Raw genomic sequence first — 15877 nt, forward strand, 5'->3', positions numbered from 1 at the left:
CTTTATATTCAAGAGCAATTGAATATTGAGAAAACATCCCAGCCCAGTCCAGACCAAGCCCATAAGTCTGACATTTGCCCACATGTCCGATACAAATTTATACATTCCTCTTCAGACTCGGGCAACGCATACAACGACGCCGAATACAGGAAGATCACAGGCCAGTGGGTGGGAAGTCTTATGGAGCCAGTGGTGGCGTAAACATCTCAGCCCTGGCAGGTGGATCCTCCAGCTCCAGGGCTCTGGCATAGTTCCATGTGTCTTGTCATCAGGAATACCAAGCTGAGCCTCTGTGTGTCCCTCCTCCAGTGAGCTCTTTATCTCTGTGGTGCCTCCAAATGAGGTCATCAAGCTGTGACCTGATTGACAGGCCAGACTCCACCCCTTCCTCAAGTTGACAAATTATGTAACTGCCACACTCTGCAAAAACTCTCCTGGCCTGTTCCTCGCTGATGCAGTTCTCCAGTTTCTTAAAGGTTCTTCATAATAAGCCCACATGTGTGCCTCCTTAAAGAAAATCTATCAAGATTATGGCTTTGGAAGCCCCAAATAAAACTGCCATAACCTTCTGAGCTGAATTTAACCTCTCTGCCTTGAATTCCCCTGTCCCAGCCAAGCCCCTGAGAAGTCCCTGTTTTGATTGGACCACTCTTGAAAGCACCGTGGTTACAGGCCTCGTGGTTACAGGTCGGGCTGAGGCAGTAGGAAACCCTAGCGGCGGTTTCTGGAACCTCTGCTTCCAGAAACAGTTACAGTCTCAGAGACTCAAAGGGCAGTTCCACCCTGTCCTAGAGGGGGGCGCTATGAGTCCGCATGGACTTGAGAGCAGTGAGTTTTGTCTTTGGTTTGAGATGAGTTGAAGGAAGGAAGAGCAGGTTTGCTGTACCCATCGCAAGTTACAGTCTCAGAAACTCACAGCGCAGCCTGACTGAGAAGGTTGCTATGAATTGGAATCAACTCAAGGGCGCTGAATTTTTCTTTTGTTTACTGTAATGAGGCGAAGACAAGTGTTTTATGGGGAGAAGTTGTCTGCAGCATCTCTTGTGCATGTGAATTGGAGCCATGTAGCAATAGTTCTTGAGTTCTCCTTGTCCTTGGCCTTGTTAGATACTTTCTTCTGACTCATGAAAATACGAGGATGAAAAGCCACCGAGTGGCAGCGTGAGTGGTGCCCTCTAGGGGACAGTGATGGTTCAGCCAATGAAAGCCTGATGCAGCACGGCTGTGTGATTCAAGACGGAACGCGCATGTCCCAGGAGCAGAGAGGTCTCTTCCAATGTGCTTGAGGCCATCACAATTAGGAGGTGAAACGATAGCAGCTAGCACCAGCAACAGGGCTGGGGACGGTGCTGCCACACACGGAACTCCTGTCCTGGGTGACCCTCCCACCGCCCACCCCTCCAGCACCAACCACCACAGCAGAGTAATTTCTTTAGGTTTATATTTAATATTAGAATATAGAGCTGCTAACTGTTTCCAATAAGAATAAGACACGTGTGCTTTGTCAGCAGATCACCCCTAGAATGAAGGCTGGACTTGGTCTGGTTTCCAAAATTGTCTGTATATTTGGTTTATATTGTTTGGTTTTTGTTTGTTCGTATTAGGTTGTATCTCAGAGGTGTTATGTCATTGGAAATCACTCTCTTGAAGCTATGTTATATATTTTTTTCCATTTTGGAGTATATAAAACGCAAGACTGATGAACCTATAAAGATAGCAAGTAGAATAAAGGGTAGAGTGGGGGTGAGGGGATGAAGGGGAGATGGCGTCAAGGGGTCCATGTAGAAAAAGAATGTAAACTGATTGTGGTAGCAAATGTACAATTCTGTGGGGTGTGATTGAAGTATGGAATGATATGATATATGTGTTAAATCCCAATTAAAAAAGAAAATGGCCATGCTTCGCTTCTGGGTGTCAGGCCATTGTGGTGGCTGTATTCGATGTCAGTGTGATCATGTCTGTATGCAGGCAGCAGAGGAGTACCACCTGATAATCAGGTGTAGCCTGCTGATGCCTCCCTAGGGGTGTGGCTTTTATATAAGAGACACACTGAGCATCTTTTTTTCTCTTGCTCTTGCCTTTGGCCTTCCTCCCTGATTGGAGTCTGTCTTTGCCTGCAGGGCCACCCCCATGCAGGGAGCTGTTGGTGCCCTGCCTCGGACCCACCTGAGAGCCACACAATTCTGCACCCACCAGCCTGTGAGCTCCCTGCTTCCCACTTCACTTTTCTGCATCATTGGCCTGCACCTCCATGGTCTGCAGAGGGTTTCAGCTAGCATCAGACACACCCCACAGACTTGAGCTTGACTGGGCTGAGATGCCTGCTTGATATAAAATCACTTCTTGAAATAAAGTTCTTCCTTATACATATCTGAATGTCACCAGGTTTGTTTCTTTAGACAATTCATCCCAGCACAGTCATACTCCAGGAAGCTTCAGATGAGGGGGATTTGGAAGGTCGTTGAGTTTCAGGAAGGCTTTTCCATGGATATTTTGAGCAGATAGGGATCCAGTGATGCCTTAGAAACCTTGTTCTGTTAGAAACCAGGTAGCCATTTATGTTTAGAAAACAAACACGTTCTCATTTCAACGGACCCATTTTTCTAACACTCAGCTAATACGTGTAGTTAAGAAGAGAGAAAGACAAAAAAACAGCATTTATTAAGGTCAAATATAGTGGGTTGGTTTTGTTTCTCTTCCTATATCTACTTCTTGGGTAATTTCCACTTTGAGAAAGAATCACTAATAATAACTCCTTTTGGTGGACTCAGCCTGGCACTCAGCTGAGTGCTTTAAGTGTGCTGTTACATTTAATCCTTGCAACCACCTGTGAGATTGCTATTTTCATCTCACTTTAAAGATAAGAAAAGCTAGGCCAAAGAAGTGAGAAAATGTTGCCCAGAGTAGAAAGGCAGAGGGCTCCCGGCCTGCTCTCTGGTTGCACAGCCTCCTGCACTCAGCGTTTGCGTGTGTCAGTTTCTCTCGGGGCTAGAGAAAATGACGGTTGGAGGGGTGCGGTGAGCTCTGGACAGCTTGCAAACCAGGAAATCCTGGATATCTGGGTTCGGCTTTGTGCTAGAGGACTTATCCTTGAGATCCACATCATGGCTGGTATTTACCTGGGGGATCAGTCTGCCATTCAGCATCCGGAACATTGTGTGTTGAGATCCACATCATGGCTGGTATTTACCTGTGGGATCAGTCTGCCATTCAGCATGCGGAACATTGTGTGTCCTGAGAACAAGGCAAACTCAGCCCCGTAATGTGAAAAGTAAATGAGCCAATCACAGCATTTCTGTAGATGAGGGCCAAGTCAGTGATAACAAAATATGCATTTTTTTCTCTTAAAAATAAGGAAATATTTCAGAGCTAGGCCAACTCATACTTGGCCACATAAGTGAATAGAATTTCCTCAGCAGAGCAAACGTTCAAGATTTCATGCTACTGAAAGCCCGGACTCATTTGTCTGTCCTCCCGACTGCCTTATTTGGCCCAGAAGAGTTTGTTGCTTTAAGGATCATGCTTGGAGAAGACACTTTTGAGAGTTCGTGGAGCGTTTCATCTTGTTTTTCTTTGTCTGGCGTGATGGCACCAACGACCTTACCTCACTGGAAAGGTGGATTAGAAAGAGTATGAACAATCTATGCCAACTTCCCTCGCAACGAGGAAAAATATTTTTTAAGGTGAAAGAAAATCATTTGTATGACAATAAGCATTAAAGAAAATCCTGAAACTGTTAAGTCCCATGGGACCTAAGGGCTTAACGCGTGGGGACAAAAGTCACTGCAGTCACAGGTGCCTCCTGAGTCACAATGCTGCTGCTGATCACCCCTGGGAAGATGCCCCCGCCCCTCGCATGAAGGGCTCTGCCCAGGATGCACTCAAGATCCCCTCGTACTGGGACCTTCTGAGAGAGAGGGAGAGAGAGAGAGAATTCCTGACCCGTTTCAAAAACTCAAATCAACAAAAAACAAATGAGTTCAGGTATTTGTTCTTGGACTACTTTCTGTCCCCAGCTCTTTCCTGTTTCACCATCTTACTTGTATTTCTTAATAAATAATCTCAAAGGAGCCCTCGGGTGTCTTGGGAGCCATGGGGGAGGAACTATTGTCTGATTTTAAACTGTTGGCTTTAAATGATTTAAGCCTCAACACGGTCCAAAATGTCCTGTCATTCTACCTGACTGTAGGTACCATGGAGGTAGAGAATCGGGGTGAGGGGGAAGGACGCAACACGATCATCAGAGGAACTGGAAATTCCCTTAGTCATGCGCACAGCAACTGCCCTTACCGGCACCCCTCGAATGTACGCGTCATAGTTTGTGCTCTGATTCAGCATTCTGGTTGCCTAGATACGGATGTAAACAGAAATGCCTCCTTGACTGCCGAGGAGCAGCCGGATAAACAGCCAGACGAACCTGATGGCGCCCCTCCTGGCTCCGCCAGTGACGAAGAAGAGAAAGCAAGTACTTTAAGCTACTCTTGTCAGAAAGCGCGCCTTCTGCTGACTTAGCATTGCTTATGGGGTTTGAAAGAATGACCTTTTTTTCACTCTTCCCGCATGTCCTGTTTGTAGTGACTTCATACTTGTGGCTGCTGATGGTGTCAGCTGGAAAGGGTTAGGGTCTCAAAGGTGGAGAACATTCCTTGGACTGACTTAAGATGTGGGCCAGAGACCACAAGCAAAAGCTTGATAACGCTATGTTGTTGTTTGCTGGAAAGGAGCCATGGCAGACTCAAGGGCACACTTACTCTCACGTGCAAAGGGGAACACGGAAGAAAAACCTGTCCTTTATGGGGGATTAGCCGATCTTCTCCAGCAATTAAAAAGAACATTGAAAGCGAGCACTGCCCTCCGGCTTTGTTTTGTAAGCGTCATAAAGCCTCACCATAGCATTATGGAAGGAGCCACAGAAAGTAATTTAGCATCAAGGTCTGATCTTTAATATCTAGGCTGTGCAGCTTTGGACAAAGACTTGCCCTCTCTGTTCTGTTCTCTAAAATGGAGATAATTGGGCCTATCATACAAACTTGACCTGAGGTTTAAACGAGTCACGTGGATAAGGTCAAGCATGTAGCGGGTAGGAAAATGGCCATCAACAATGATGGTTGTCACTATTATCTACGTAATCTTGAGCAACTTTGTTTTTGGTTCCATTTCTCAAATCTCTCAAATTAAGTATATTACATTATTTCTGTAATAAGGAAATATTTCTAGATGAAATAACTAAGGCCATCCTCAAAGTAAAGAGAGTGTTTTGGGAAGAATGAAATCGCGTATTATTGTCCCTAAGTGACTGGCATTTAGAAGTATTATTATGGACCAGGTGGAAACTAGCGCAGGTAAAACGTCCTGAAATAACAGATGGGTCCTTCAATGCCATCAAGTTGCCTGCGAGGTAATTTTGTTAGTGAAACAGTTAAAAAATTTAAAAGGTAGATAACTCAAAACTGGTTCCCATCTTCAATTATCAAAGAAAAGAATTTTAAATGCAGTACATCAAAAGTACACGAAAATACATAGAAAAAAAGAGGAAATATATTACAACCTTTACTTTGTATGGCTTTTTAGTGAGATTTTGGTTTTGCCTTTTCTATTTTACTTTTTCTAAATTTTCCTTCTGCATCAGACTTAACATTTGTCACTTTAAGAGAGTGTTGTGGATGTGCTTTTAGGAGAATAGTCCTGTATGGTCTTCCAATCAAACAGAAACATTTTAAATAAAAACCGAGGAGCTCGATATCTAATTGTAGTAGTTCAGAAGGAGAAATGGAGAAAGTAATCCAATCATATTGTGGTTTGGGGCCCAGCGGGCATCATATTCCACAAAGGCATGTGGCGGCTGTTGTTGTTGTTTTTGTTGTTGTCAGTTGTCATCGAGACAGGGACCCCCCCCCCCCAGTCACTAAGTACTATCAAGCCAGGAGGAACGGTGGATAAAAGGGGAGGGATGAGCTGACATGAAGCAGGTGAGAAGCTCAGGGCTCAGAGCTGTCCCAGCACGAACCTGCAGTGAAACCAGGAACCGGTGCAGGAGGCCAATCGAAGCCTCAGAAACGCAGTTAGTTTCCACAACGAAGGCACCTGTTGCTCAGTGGATCAATTTATCAACCCTGCTAAGATAAGATTCAGGAACCATAATAGCCCAGTTAAGCATCCAGCTGCTAACTGCAAGGCTGGTGGTTCAAACCCATGAACTGCACCAGGGGAGAAAGATGAGGCTGTCTAATCCTGCATAGATGCTCAGTCTCAAAAACCCTACGGAGCAGTTTTATTCTGTACTACAGGGTCAGTATGGGTTGCAGTCAACACAGTGTAAACTCAGAGCAAAGGAGGAGATTGGGCTTAAACCCCACTCCACTATGGAAAAGAGGGCCCACAGCACTCTCAGAGTGGCCCTCTGGCTCCATCCTGGGCACCAGTCAAGCCTGCTCAGGTTGCCAATCACCAAGTTGACTGTGTTTGGGAGCCTGACAATGGCTAGGTCTTGTTTGTTACCTATTTCAAGCTTGATTGGTAGAAGAAAACGTTAAGTTTCTCGGGTCTTAAAAGAAGAAGTGACAGTTCCTTGGGCTTTAGCCAAAGGAATGATTTCTGCGCATGGATATTTACAGACGCTGTCTACCATTCTAATATACAATAACCCAAGCCAAGTAAGAATTAACCTATGAACATATTTTGTCACGATTTTAATAGGTAGAATGTCATTTATACTCTCCCATCTGAACCTAGTACAATGTCAGGCTATTAAAATTAGGATATGACTGTATCCTGGTTTTAGACTAAAACAAATTTTTTTAAAGAAAGTTTAATGCATTTTCAGCATATGCAAAAAGGGTGAGTACATTAAATATCTTCTATTGTCACGGAACCCCCAAAATTGTTAGCTTTCATGCATTTTTAACCTTCTAGTAGTATCATTTTATTGGATTTTAGGTTGTCATTTAAGTTTAAGTATATGTAGGGCAATCTATGTGTAATAATAGCAAATTATCTAAATAGCTGTGTTCTAGAGCCCTGATAGTGTGTTCAGCGTTTCACTGCTCACTTCAGGGTCAGCAGTTCAAACAGGGGAAAAGCAGCTATTAAGATTTCATCTCAGAACCCATAATGCGCAGTTCTGCTCTGTCCTATAGCATCAGTATGAGTCAGAATCGCCTCGGTGGCAAGGGGTTTGGTTTATAGTAATCTCTCATCCAGGTTTCTATCCAGTTTGGGCCTTTATTGTGGAAATTAGCTGACTCTCCTTAGGAATCAGAAGGTCAGGAATAATTTACTCCGCCAGTACGGCTTTAGCCATTCAGTCAATAATCATTAGATATCTCATTAAAAATTATCAAGGAATAATCTATGAATTTGACTTTTCCACAAAGGTTTTCCGACCTGTGGATACCAAACCCATGTACTGCAACTCTCCAGTGCTGTCTTAGAACTTAATTTCAGTTTTCATCAATAGCATAAATGGGGCATCCTCAAGGTCTATAATATGCAGTGGATATGTTGTTTAAAATTAAAAATATGTATATAAGGAAAGAATACATAAGGTTTCCCTGTAAAGCAGCGGACAATATATTTTAAACCCATGACCTTTGTTTTAGGTAAGATTATCTCCAGACAAAATGTCAACCAGGAATTCTACAGATCTAGTTGAATATATTGACAAGTAAGTCTACATTACAAGTCTTCATTAAAATGTATTGTCTGTAATGACTCAGCACTTGATTAAAATACCTGAATGAGATCTGTGATCTCAGATAACTTTGTCTTCAGAGGGACTTCATTTAAGCAATCTTAAAAATATGAACCCCTCTTTCCTCCTCTTTTCTGGCTGGCAGATCGAGCTGACTCCACTGGCTCCTTAAATAATCCCATAAGCTTCTGCTGATTTTTTAAAATTAAACAATCATTTTATTGGGGGCTCTTACAGCTCTTATAACAATCCATACATCAATTGTATCGAGCATATTTGCACATATGTTGCCATCATTATTTTCTAAACATTTGCTTTCTATTTGAGCCTTTGGCATCAGCTCTTCTTTTTCCCTCCCTCCCCCCTTGACCCTCGATACATTGTAAATTATTATTATTTTCATCTCATACTGACGGCTGTCTCCCTTCCCCCATGATTTCTTTTGTTCATCCCCTTGGGGGGTGTGGAGGGTTATGTGCCGATGATTATAAATCAGGTCCCCCTCCCGGTCCCCCTCTTCCACCTCACCCTTACCCTCCTGGTGTCACTACTCCCATTCCTGTTCCTGGATTCTGTGTGTCGTGACCTCTTATCTCTTATCTGTACCTGTGCACATGCCTGTTGACTTTTGGATCATTGATACAACAGAGACAGTGAGCGACAAACAAGATTTGAATATGATTAAACTGTTACCTTCAAAATAAATCAAATACATCTGTTGAGCTTATATGATAAAACTTAAGGACATTTTGAAATACATTAATCATTATAAAATTTTGGCTTATTCTTGTGAGGTGAAATTACTTGATACAGGTCTTCTAGCCATAGTCTTTGTCACTCTCACTAAATGGTTGGTGGGAGCATGCAAATATGGTGTCAAAGGCTCTAACTCAGGGATCGGTCAGTTTTGACATTCTGATGGGTATAAGAGTGAGCCATCTCCGAAGCAGGAGCAGAGAAGCCCAAGACCATGCGGGGGAAAAAAGGTCACCAGCAGAACAAGTGCACCTTTTTTGCCTGAATCGGAAGAGGCAGCAGAGGCACTAGAAGCTGCTGCTCCCAGACGAGGCCACAGAGCAGAGAAGTTATGCTGAGACCCTGAGACAGAAGGGTGGGCTTTCTGACCCACCAAAACGACACTGGGAGCCTTCAGGCAGGAGGCTGGCTTGCAGAGGGGTTCCCGTTGGGCGTTTATCAGCATGAAAGGAGCTTTGTGACAGTTGCCTGAGCAAGCCCCTGTGGCTGAGAGGCAGAGCACCAAAGACAGACACGCCTTTCACAAGGGCTGAGAAGAGGGACTGAGGACAACAGAAGGGATCCCGAACGTGGTGCAGCCTGTTCACCCTCTCAATGTGAGTATTGTCTGTGCATTCTGTGTGGTCTCTGCGATGCTTCTAGGAACTGGAGGCAAAGTAGAGTGCCTGGGAGATGGCTGGTGGCAGAATAAGGTTAAGAAGGATGGAGAGGGCAGCATGTGTGACCTGGCCTCATAGCCGTCATCTCCATCTCCCAGGTGTCGCTGGGAGCTCTCAGAGAACAACAGCTCTATCCAATGGCCTGTTCCTAACACGTGCACACTGTTAGCCCTAGCCCTCTCTTCTAAGGGCATGGTTGAGGAGGCAAGGCATATAAATTTGAATGTGTGGTTTTGTGTGTGTGCTTTTGCTGTTCCATACATCAAGTAAATTTGGGCTGCTGCCTCCAGTAATCTCAAAGCACTTGGAGTCTCAGCACCTTTACTGATTTGCTGCGTGGCCTCTGTCAGGCCTGTGCTAGGTTGGGTTGTCCAGAAAACCAAAACCAGTGGCATTCCTACATGTATAAGAAAGAATTCTCTATCAAGAAATAGTCGTTTAGCAAGAGGCACCCCAGCCCAGGCCAGTTTAATTCCGTGGGTGTGACACTAGCCAGAGCCCTCTTCTGACTCACAGAGCGGCAGGCTGAGGATGCAGAGGTGAAGCTGGAGCAGGACGATCACAGGCTGATGGGTGCCAAGTTGAGTGCACCTGGAACAGTGGGAACACGGCAGGGGGCTGACAGCTCCCAGGGTGGAGTGGCCCGATTGCAGGCGCCCCTAGAGGCAGGCACGGAATCAAAATGAGCAAATAGTTGACCTGAGTCCATGTGCGGGGAAAACTCTAAATTCAAGACTTTTTTTTTAATTACCAGGAATAATGAAAATGACAACATTTTATATTCCCTAATTTGTGATATTCTCTCTCTGAAGACGTCCCTGACTCTGTACCTCTCCAGCTGAACGCAATACAGTCTGCATTTCAGCCATCCTGTATGGCCTCTCGGCAAGCCAATCACTACTTGTATTCGATTGTGAAAATGTGTCTACACTTTAGAGAAAATGGAACCAAACCAGAGAAAAGACATTTTTTAAAGCTTAACCATATATTAGGACAGGCACTTTTAAAATTAAGAGAATGGATGTGGTTTGCATCAAAACAGTGGTTATAAATGGCTGGTAGCTGACCTCATCATCCATCATGGAGAGGTACATGGAAACTTTTGTTCCTCCCTGAACCTGACTTTCTGCACGACAAGCGGAGAGAGCAGTCATCCTTCTGTCAAATTCCAAAAGGACCCCAAGGGGGTTGCTGTAGCCCAGACTGGCGACCCCACCCCCCAAAGATGAAAGTGAGAACAGGCTCCTGGGAGATCGCAACAAACTGAAAAAGAAATCCAAGGACATCGCTGTTTCTTGTATCGCTGAGAAAGTATTACACAGAGAAGAAAAATGATTCCGTAAAAGTCAAACCAGAAGTTGGAGGAATGGTAATTATGTCAATATTCATGTCACCTTCCTTTCCTCCTTGCTCTCCCTTTCTGTTGCTGCCGGAACCTGAAATCAGGAGCTTCCACTTGGGAGGGTCAGGTCTTTGTCCCCTTGCGCACCGCTGAAAGGCCCAGCGCTCATGAGGACTCTGGGGCCTTATGCTTAGCCGTTAATGGAAAGGTTGGCGGTTAGTCAGACCCACTGAGCAAATCTAAAGGCAAACACCTGATGGATGCTCTGATCTCATAAAGATTACAGCCTTGAAAACCCCATGGGGCAGTTCTGCTCTGTCACATGGAGTCATCAGAGGTGGAAAATGACCAGGTGGCACTTACAAACAAAACACAATAGCCTATTGAAGTTCTGAATGAAATAATCAATTAATGACCTTGACTGCTAACCAAAAGGTCTAGCCCACATAGAGGCACTTTGGAATAAAGGAAAGCCTGGTTATTTACCTTTTTAAAAAACTCAACCATTGAAGACCCAATGGAGCACAATTCTACACTGACATGCATGGGATTTCCTGGCTCAGAATGAACTCCCTGGGAACTGGTTTTGGTTTATCATGCCGTGTGGAATGCAAACAAACTCTGGACAAACGACCATTGTCAGGCTTCATGGAAAGCCATGTTGGACCAATTGAATCATTAGGACGCTACTTCAATGGAATCATGAAAGAAATAGACTCTTGGTTAATTGCTGAGCTGGACAAGCAGTTACGTCACCCTTCAAGTCACAGTGGCCACTGAGTGGCAATAAATTTGTTCCTAAGCAAATTTACTGACACAAGTAAAAGTCACCTAGGCGTTATGTTGCCTGAATATAAAGTACATATTCTCAGAAGTTCTGCCTTTTTGGACTATGTTTACAGATAATAAAATAGCAAAACCAACAACAACAATAAAAAGCAAATGCCAGCAACAACAGAGATAATATCTGTGCTACCCGAAAAGGTGGGTTCCAGATGCACCCATTATAAAGAGGCAGGCCTGGAGTGCTTGTGGGACCCTTCCTCCTTCGGGCAATTAAAGCAACACCTAGCACGATTATTTGTTTAATGTTAAAACCAAAACCAAACCCATAGCCTTGGAGCCAGTTCTGACTCAATGCCACCTTATTAGGGTTTCTGAGACTTTAATCTTGACAGAAGCAGACAGCCTCCTCTTGGTCCTGACAGTGGCTGGTGGGTTTGAACTGCTGACCTTGCAGGTAGACCCAACACTTACCACACATAATAGAGGGTCCTGGTGATCCAATGAGTTAAGTATTCAGCTTTTAATACAAAGGCTACTGTTCAGCTCACCACTGACTTTATGGCGGGGGGGGAGGGGGGAGTGGAGAAGGCATGGCAATCTGCTGCCAGAACCCCCCGTGCAGCTGTTCTACCCCCGCTAAGAAGCAACTCAACAGTAACAACATTAATAATGCAGAGGAGCTAGAATGCTTGCAATCATTTATAGGAAAGTTATAGTGATGCTATATTAAAGACAACAAATAATTTTTATCCCCCCATCTGTTCATCATTAATTCACGATGACCAGCCATCCACAGTGGATGACTGTGGGTGCAGGGAAGCTTGACTGGAGAGGAAATAGGGAAAGCTCTTTTCTTTCCTTTCCCTTCTTAAGTCGAGCCTTGCATCTGCCTCTAATCAACTACATGACCTTAAGCAAACGAAAATATGTTCTCTTCCCTGGCCAAACTATGCCCCTCTCAGAAAATGGACTAGGGGATTCAGCTCACCAGGAAGGAGCAGCCTGAGTGCCCCTGCACTGTTGGAATTCAGAACAAGACCCAGGTTGCTTTACCAGGATTCAGGTTAGAAAGCTGACCCTGCTGGCTGCTTCTCAGTTTTCCTACATATTAATCTTACAACCAATTTTCTGCCAAGTATCCTATGTAATAAAACAGGTGGCAAAGTTTTAAGAACATATGTTGTACCCCCAAGGAACTTCATTTTGAATAGAAAACAAGAGCTGACCAAAGGCCTTTTCCTTTAAAAAAGAAAGTTTTTCTTCTCATTGCTGAATCAAATGATTTGTAAGGGTTGTTTTTCCCCCATCCCCCAGGTTCTTTGGTCTTCAAAAAATGATTATCACCTTTTATTCATTTAACATCTATTTACTGAGGACCTACTGTGTATCAGGCACTGTGCTAGACATTTGCAGAGTCCTTGGCAAATATAACGAAACCCCAGACCTCATGGAGCTTCTGTTCTCATGAGAGGGAGAGGCTTGCATTGCTAGATAATGGGTCTGGGCAGGTCTCCTTGAGAAACTGACATTTCAGCAAAGTCTAGAAAGAAGCAGGTAAGGAAGTTAGGCCTGTGTTGATCTGGGAGTGAGGGGAAGCCACATCACTAAGGCAGAAGCATTTCTGCTGAATGCCAAGAACAGTATGATATCTGGAACAATGAGAAGTATGAACTTGAACTATGTTGCGATCTGCACTTGATTCGAAAGTCCCTGGATGGAAGGAATCTTAGGTTCTTACTGTCTGTGGAGAAAGGTCTAAATCCCCTGACCCAAAAGGACACCAGGGAAATGAAGCTGTTCTGTGCTGAGAAGCTGTCTGGGTTGGGTTGTCGCCAGTGTATATTTCAGGAATTCCCTTGGGAGCACATTTTGAGAAGACTAGGGACTGGCTGACAGCCAAAGAATGGCTTTGAAAATCTGGATGCATACAGCTTTCAGTACGTTAAATGGGAAGAATAATAAATGATTAATGATTTCTCTTTGTGAGGGAAATATGGCATTCCAAGTCTGAAAAGTATTCATTTTTAAGGGTTTTTTTGCTTAGCACCGTGGCAGACATTTTATTATGCTGTGATGCATTGCTTTTGTTGCTACACAATGAAGACAAATATTTCACATTGCAAGAGACCAAAAAGAATGACTGGTTAATCTTTGATATTAGGTTAGAGAGCTGTAGGCTTTTATGATAATATTGGATCCATTTTTGAGGGAAACTAACTCTTGAGTGAGAAGGCTGAAAGTAGATTGCATGGTTTATGAAGAAAGGGATTTGGGGGGGGGTGCATTGAGGTTGTTGGAAAGTGTTCTATTAACCAGTGGGTCCTCACCTGCTGCAGTCTCCTGCATGCTGTTGCCAAAGATTTGAGTTCTGCCTCTATCAAAGCATCTCTTTTAATCCTCACACTCATGCCGTGAAGTGGATATTATCCCTATTTTAAACGCAGGACACTGGAATGCAGAGGCAGGAAGTCATTGGCCCAAGGCCACGCAGACACTACGTAAGAAAATCAAGATTCTAACATAGGAATATATGCCTATGTTACTCCAAAGCCTATGTTCTTAACCACTAATCTGCCCACCTACCCTCCCAACATGTGCATAAACACACACACACACACACACACACACACACTTCTGGCCATTCCCATGCAGCTTGGAAGATGTGACATAACCAGAGATTTCTGGTTTTCGTCCACCCCTGCCCCTTTGTGGGCACAGGACGGATGGACTCATGGCCCTTGGAAGGAGCTATCTTCAGCCACAACCCACAAACCAACTCAAACTCACTGCTATCAAATTAATTCTGGCAACTCTATAGAACTGCCCCCTGTGTGTTTTCTCAGATTGCATCTCTTTATGGGAGTGAAAAGGCTTTACCCCAAGGAGCCGGTGTAATTTATTCTTTTCTTTCTATCACCGTTCTGTCCATCTGGGATGCCTAAGCCTCTGGCTGTGGCAAGCACAGGTACAGGGATCAGTCACAACAATCCCGAGGTCAGTCAGGGCAGGGCCTACCAAGATGAAGCTCATTTCCTATCACCCTGTAAACACTTCAGCCTCACACCATACCCAAGAACTGCTGGTCAAGGGTGTGGACTGCTCTTTAGGTCATGAGGAGGCCAGCCTCGTTCCTTCACACACAGAGAGAGCCCCTGGGCTTCAGAGAGAGTTCATAGGCCCCAGGAAGAAAGTTCATCAAGCCGTAGCAAGAGTAAGGGTGAAATGACATGATGTTGGGAGAAGTTACCTATGAAACAGCAGGGGAATTAATCCACCTTATTCCTTGGAGGAAAAAAAATCCAAATATAACAGATAGAAACCACTAGTTTCTCAAATCTGTGACATAGGAGAAAGAGCACCAAGAAGTCTGGTGAAAGCTCCCAGCTGAGTTACTTATGGTCTCCAAGCCTCAACTTCCTCCAGAATTTAGAAAAATTACACTTATGCCACAGGGTAGTCGTGGGAATGAAATTAAATGATGTTTATGAAAGTCATTTCTTGACTATAAGATCAATATAGAAATAGGGTAATATTTCTCATATGATATCTTATATTTCTCTTAATATTCCACCCATCAAATATAAAATCTAATCATTATTGTTAATTAGAGTTAGAACAAGGAGGAGTTATAGAAGTAAAGAACGTGGCTGTTGCCGATAGGTTGGCAGTGCAATTGCACCAGTTGATCCACAGGAGAAAGATGTCATCGTTACCTTCCATAAAGATGACAGCCTTGGAAACCCTTTAGGGAACTGTCTCTGTCCCATGGCATCTCTAGAATTAGAATAGACTCAATAGCAATGGTTTTTGTGATTTATAATTACCTATTCATTTAGTTCCTTAAAAGAACATCAGACACTATAAACGGAACGCCTCCGAAAATTGGACCCAGATTTGAGATAGGGCAGAAAAGTGTTCTCTTCTGAGCCTCCTAAGAGAGGTCAAAGGTAGTCATTGACCCAGGTCTCTTGCCTCTTGAATATAGTATAATTTCCTCTGCACATTCCATTAAATAGCATTCACCCCAAAAAGATAGCAGAGCAGGCATTCCGTTTATAGTGAAAAAGGCCCTCAAGGGTATTATTCTAACATGCGGCAGGACTCCACATATTCTCAAAACCAGCGGACGGGACCGCTCACAATGGCTTATCTGTGCCGCCCAGACGCCCACCGTCCCTCCTGCACACGGCGACTCTGCTTGGAAACTGAGCAGTCTGCGACTTCGACTAGAAAGCAAGCCGGCACGCCAGGTAAGCGTTGGCTTCGCAACGGTAGTGCAACGTCTATCACGTGAACCTGAAGAGTGTGCCTTTGAGGTGGAAGAGACCCATCACCCATCTCTCTCTGTTTTTGTCAGTCTCTTCTTGGCCGTGACGCTATTTGGAGCCCCCTCCTTTCCTGTCTTCTGGATCCAGCCTGAACCTCTAGCAGCTCACTGCTCATGTACTGCTGCAATCATTATTGGACGATCTTCCGGAAAATTGCAATATCAATGCTATTGTTCTAAAGTGTGAGCATTCCGTTGGGTCCCCTTTCTTTGGAATAGGCACAGATATGGCTCTCTCCCGTCAGTTGACCAAGTAGCTGTCTTCCAAATTTCCTGGCTTAGATGAGTGAGTGCTTCCAGTGCCTCGTCAGCTTGTT

The 15877-nt window shown here is 44.3% G+C and overlaps 1 protein-coding gene across 1 annotated transcript in view; it reads left to right on the top strand.

Moving 5' to 3' along the window:
- The first annotated feature begins 4092 nt into the window (after window positions 1–4092).
- Window positions 4093–15877, top strand: part of FAM81B (family with sequence similarity 81 member B) — a 70577-nt gene continuing 58792 nt past the window's right edge. Inside the window, exons 1-2 of the mRNA XM_075542666.1 lie at window positions 4093–4461; window positions 7599–7663. Coding sequence (XP_075398781.1) covers window positions 4093–4461; window positions 7599–7663 — 434 coding nt within the window. The remainder of the gene's footprint in view (window positions 4462–7598; window positions 7664–15877) is intronic.

Source organism: Tenrec ecaudatus, chromosome 2 (assembly GCF_050624435.1).
Source record: "Tenrec ecaudatus isolate mTenEca1 chromosome 2, mTenEca1.hap1, whole genome shotgun sequence".
Classification (NCBI taxonomy): domain Eukaryota; kingdom Metazoa; phylum Chordata; class Mammalia; order Afrosoricida; family Tenrecidae; genus Tenrec; species Tenrec ecaudatus.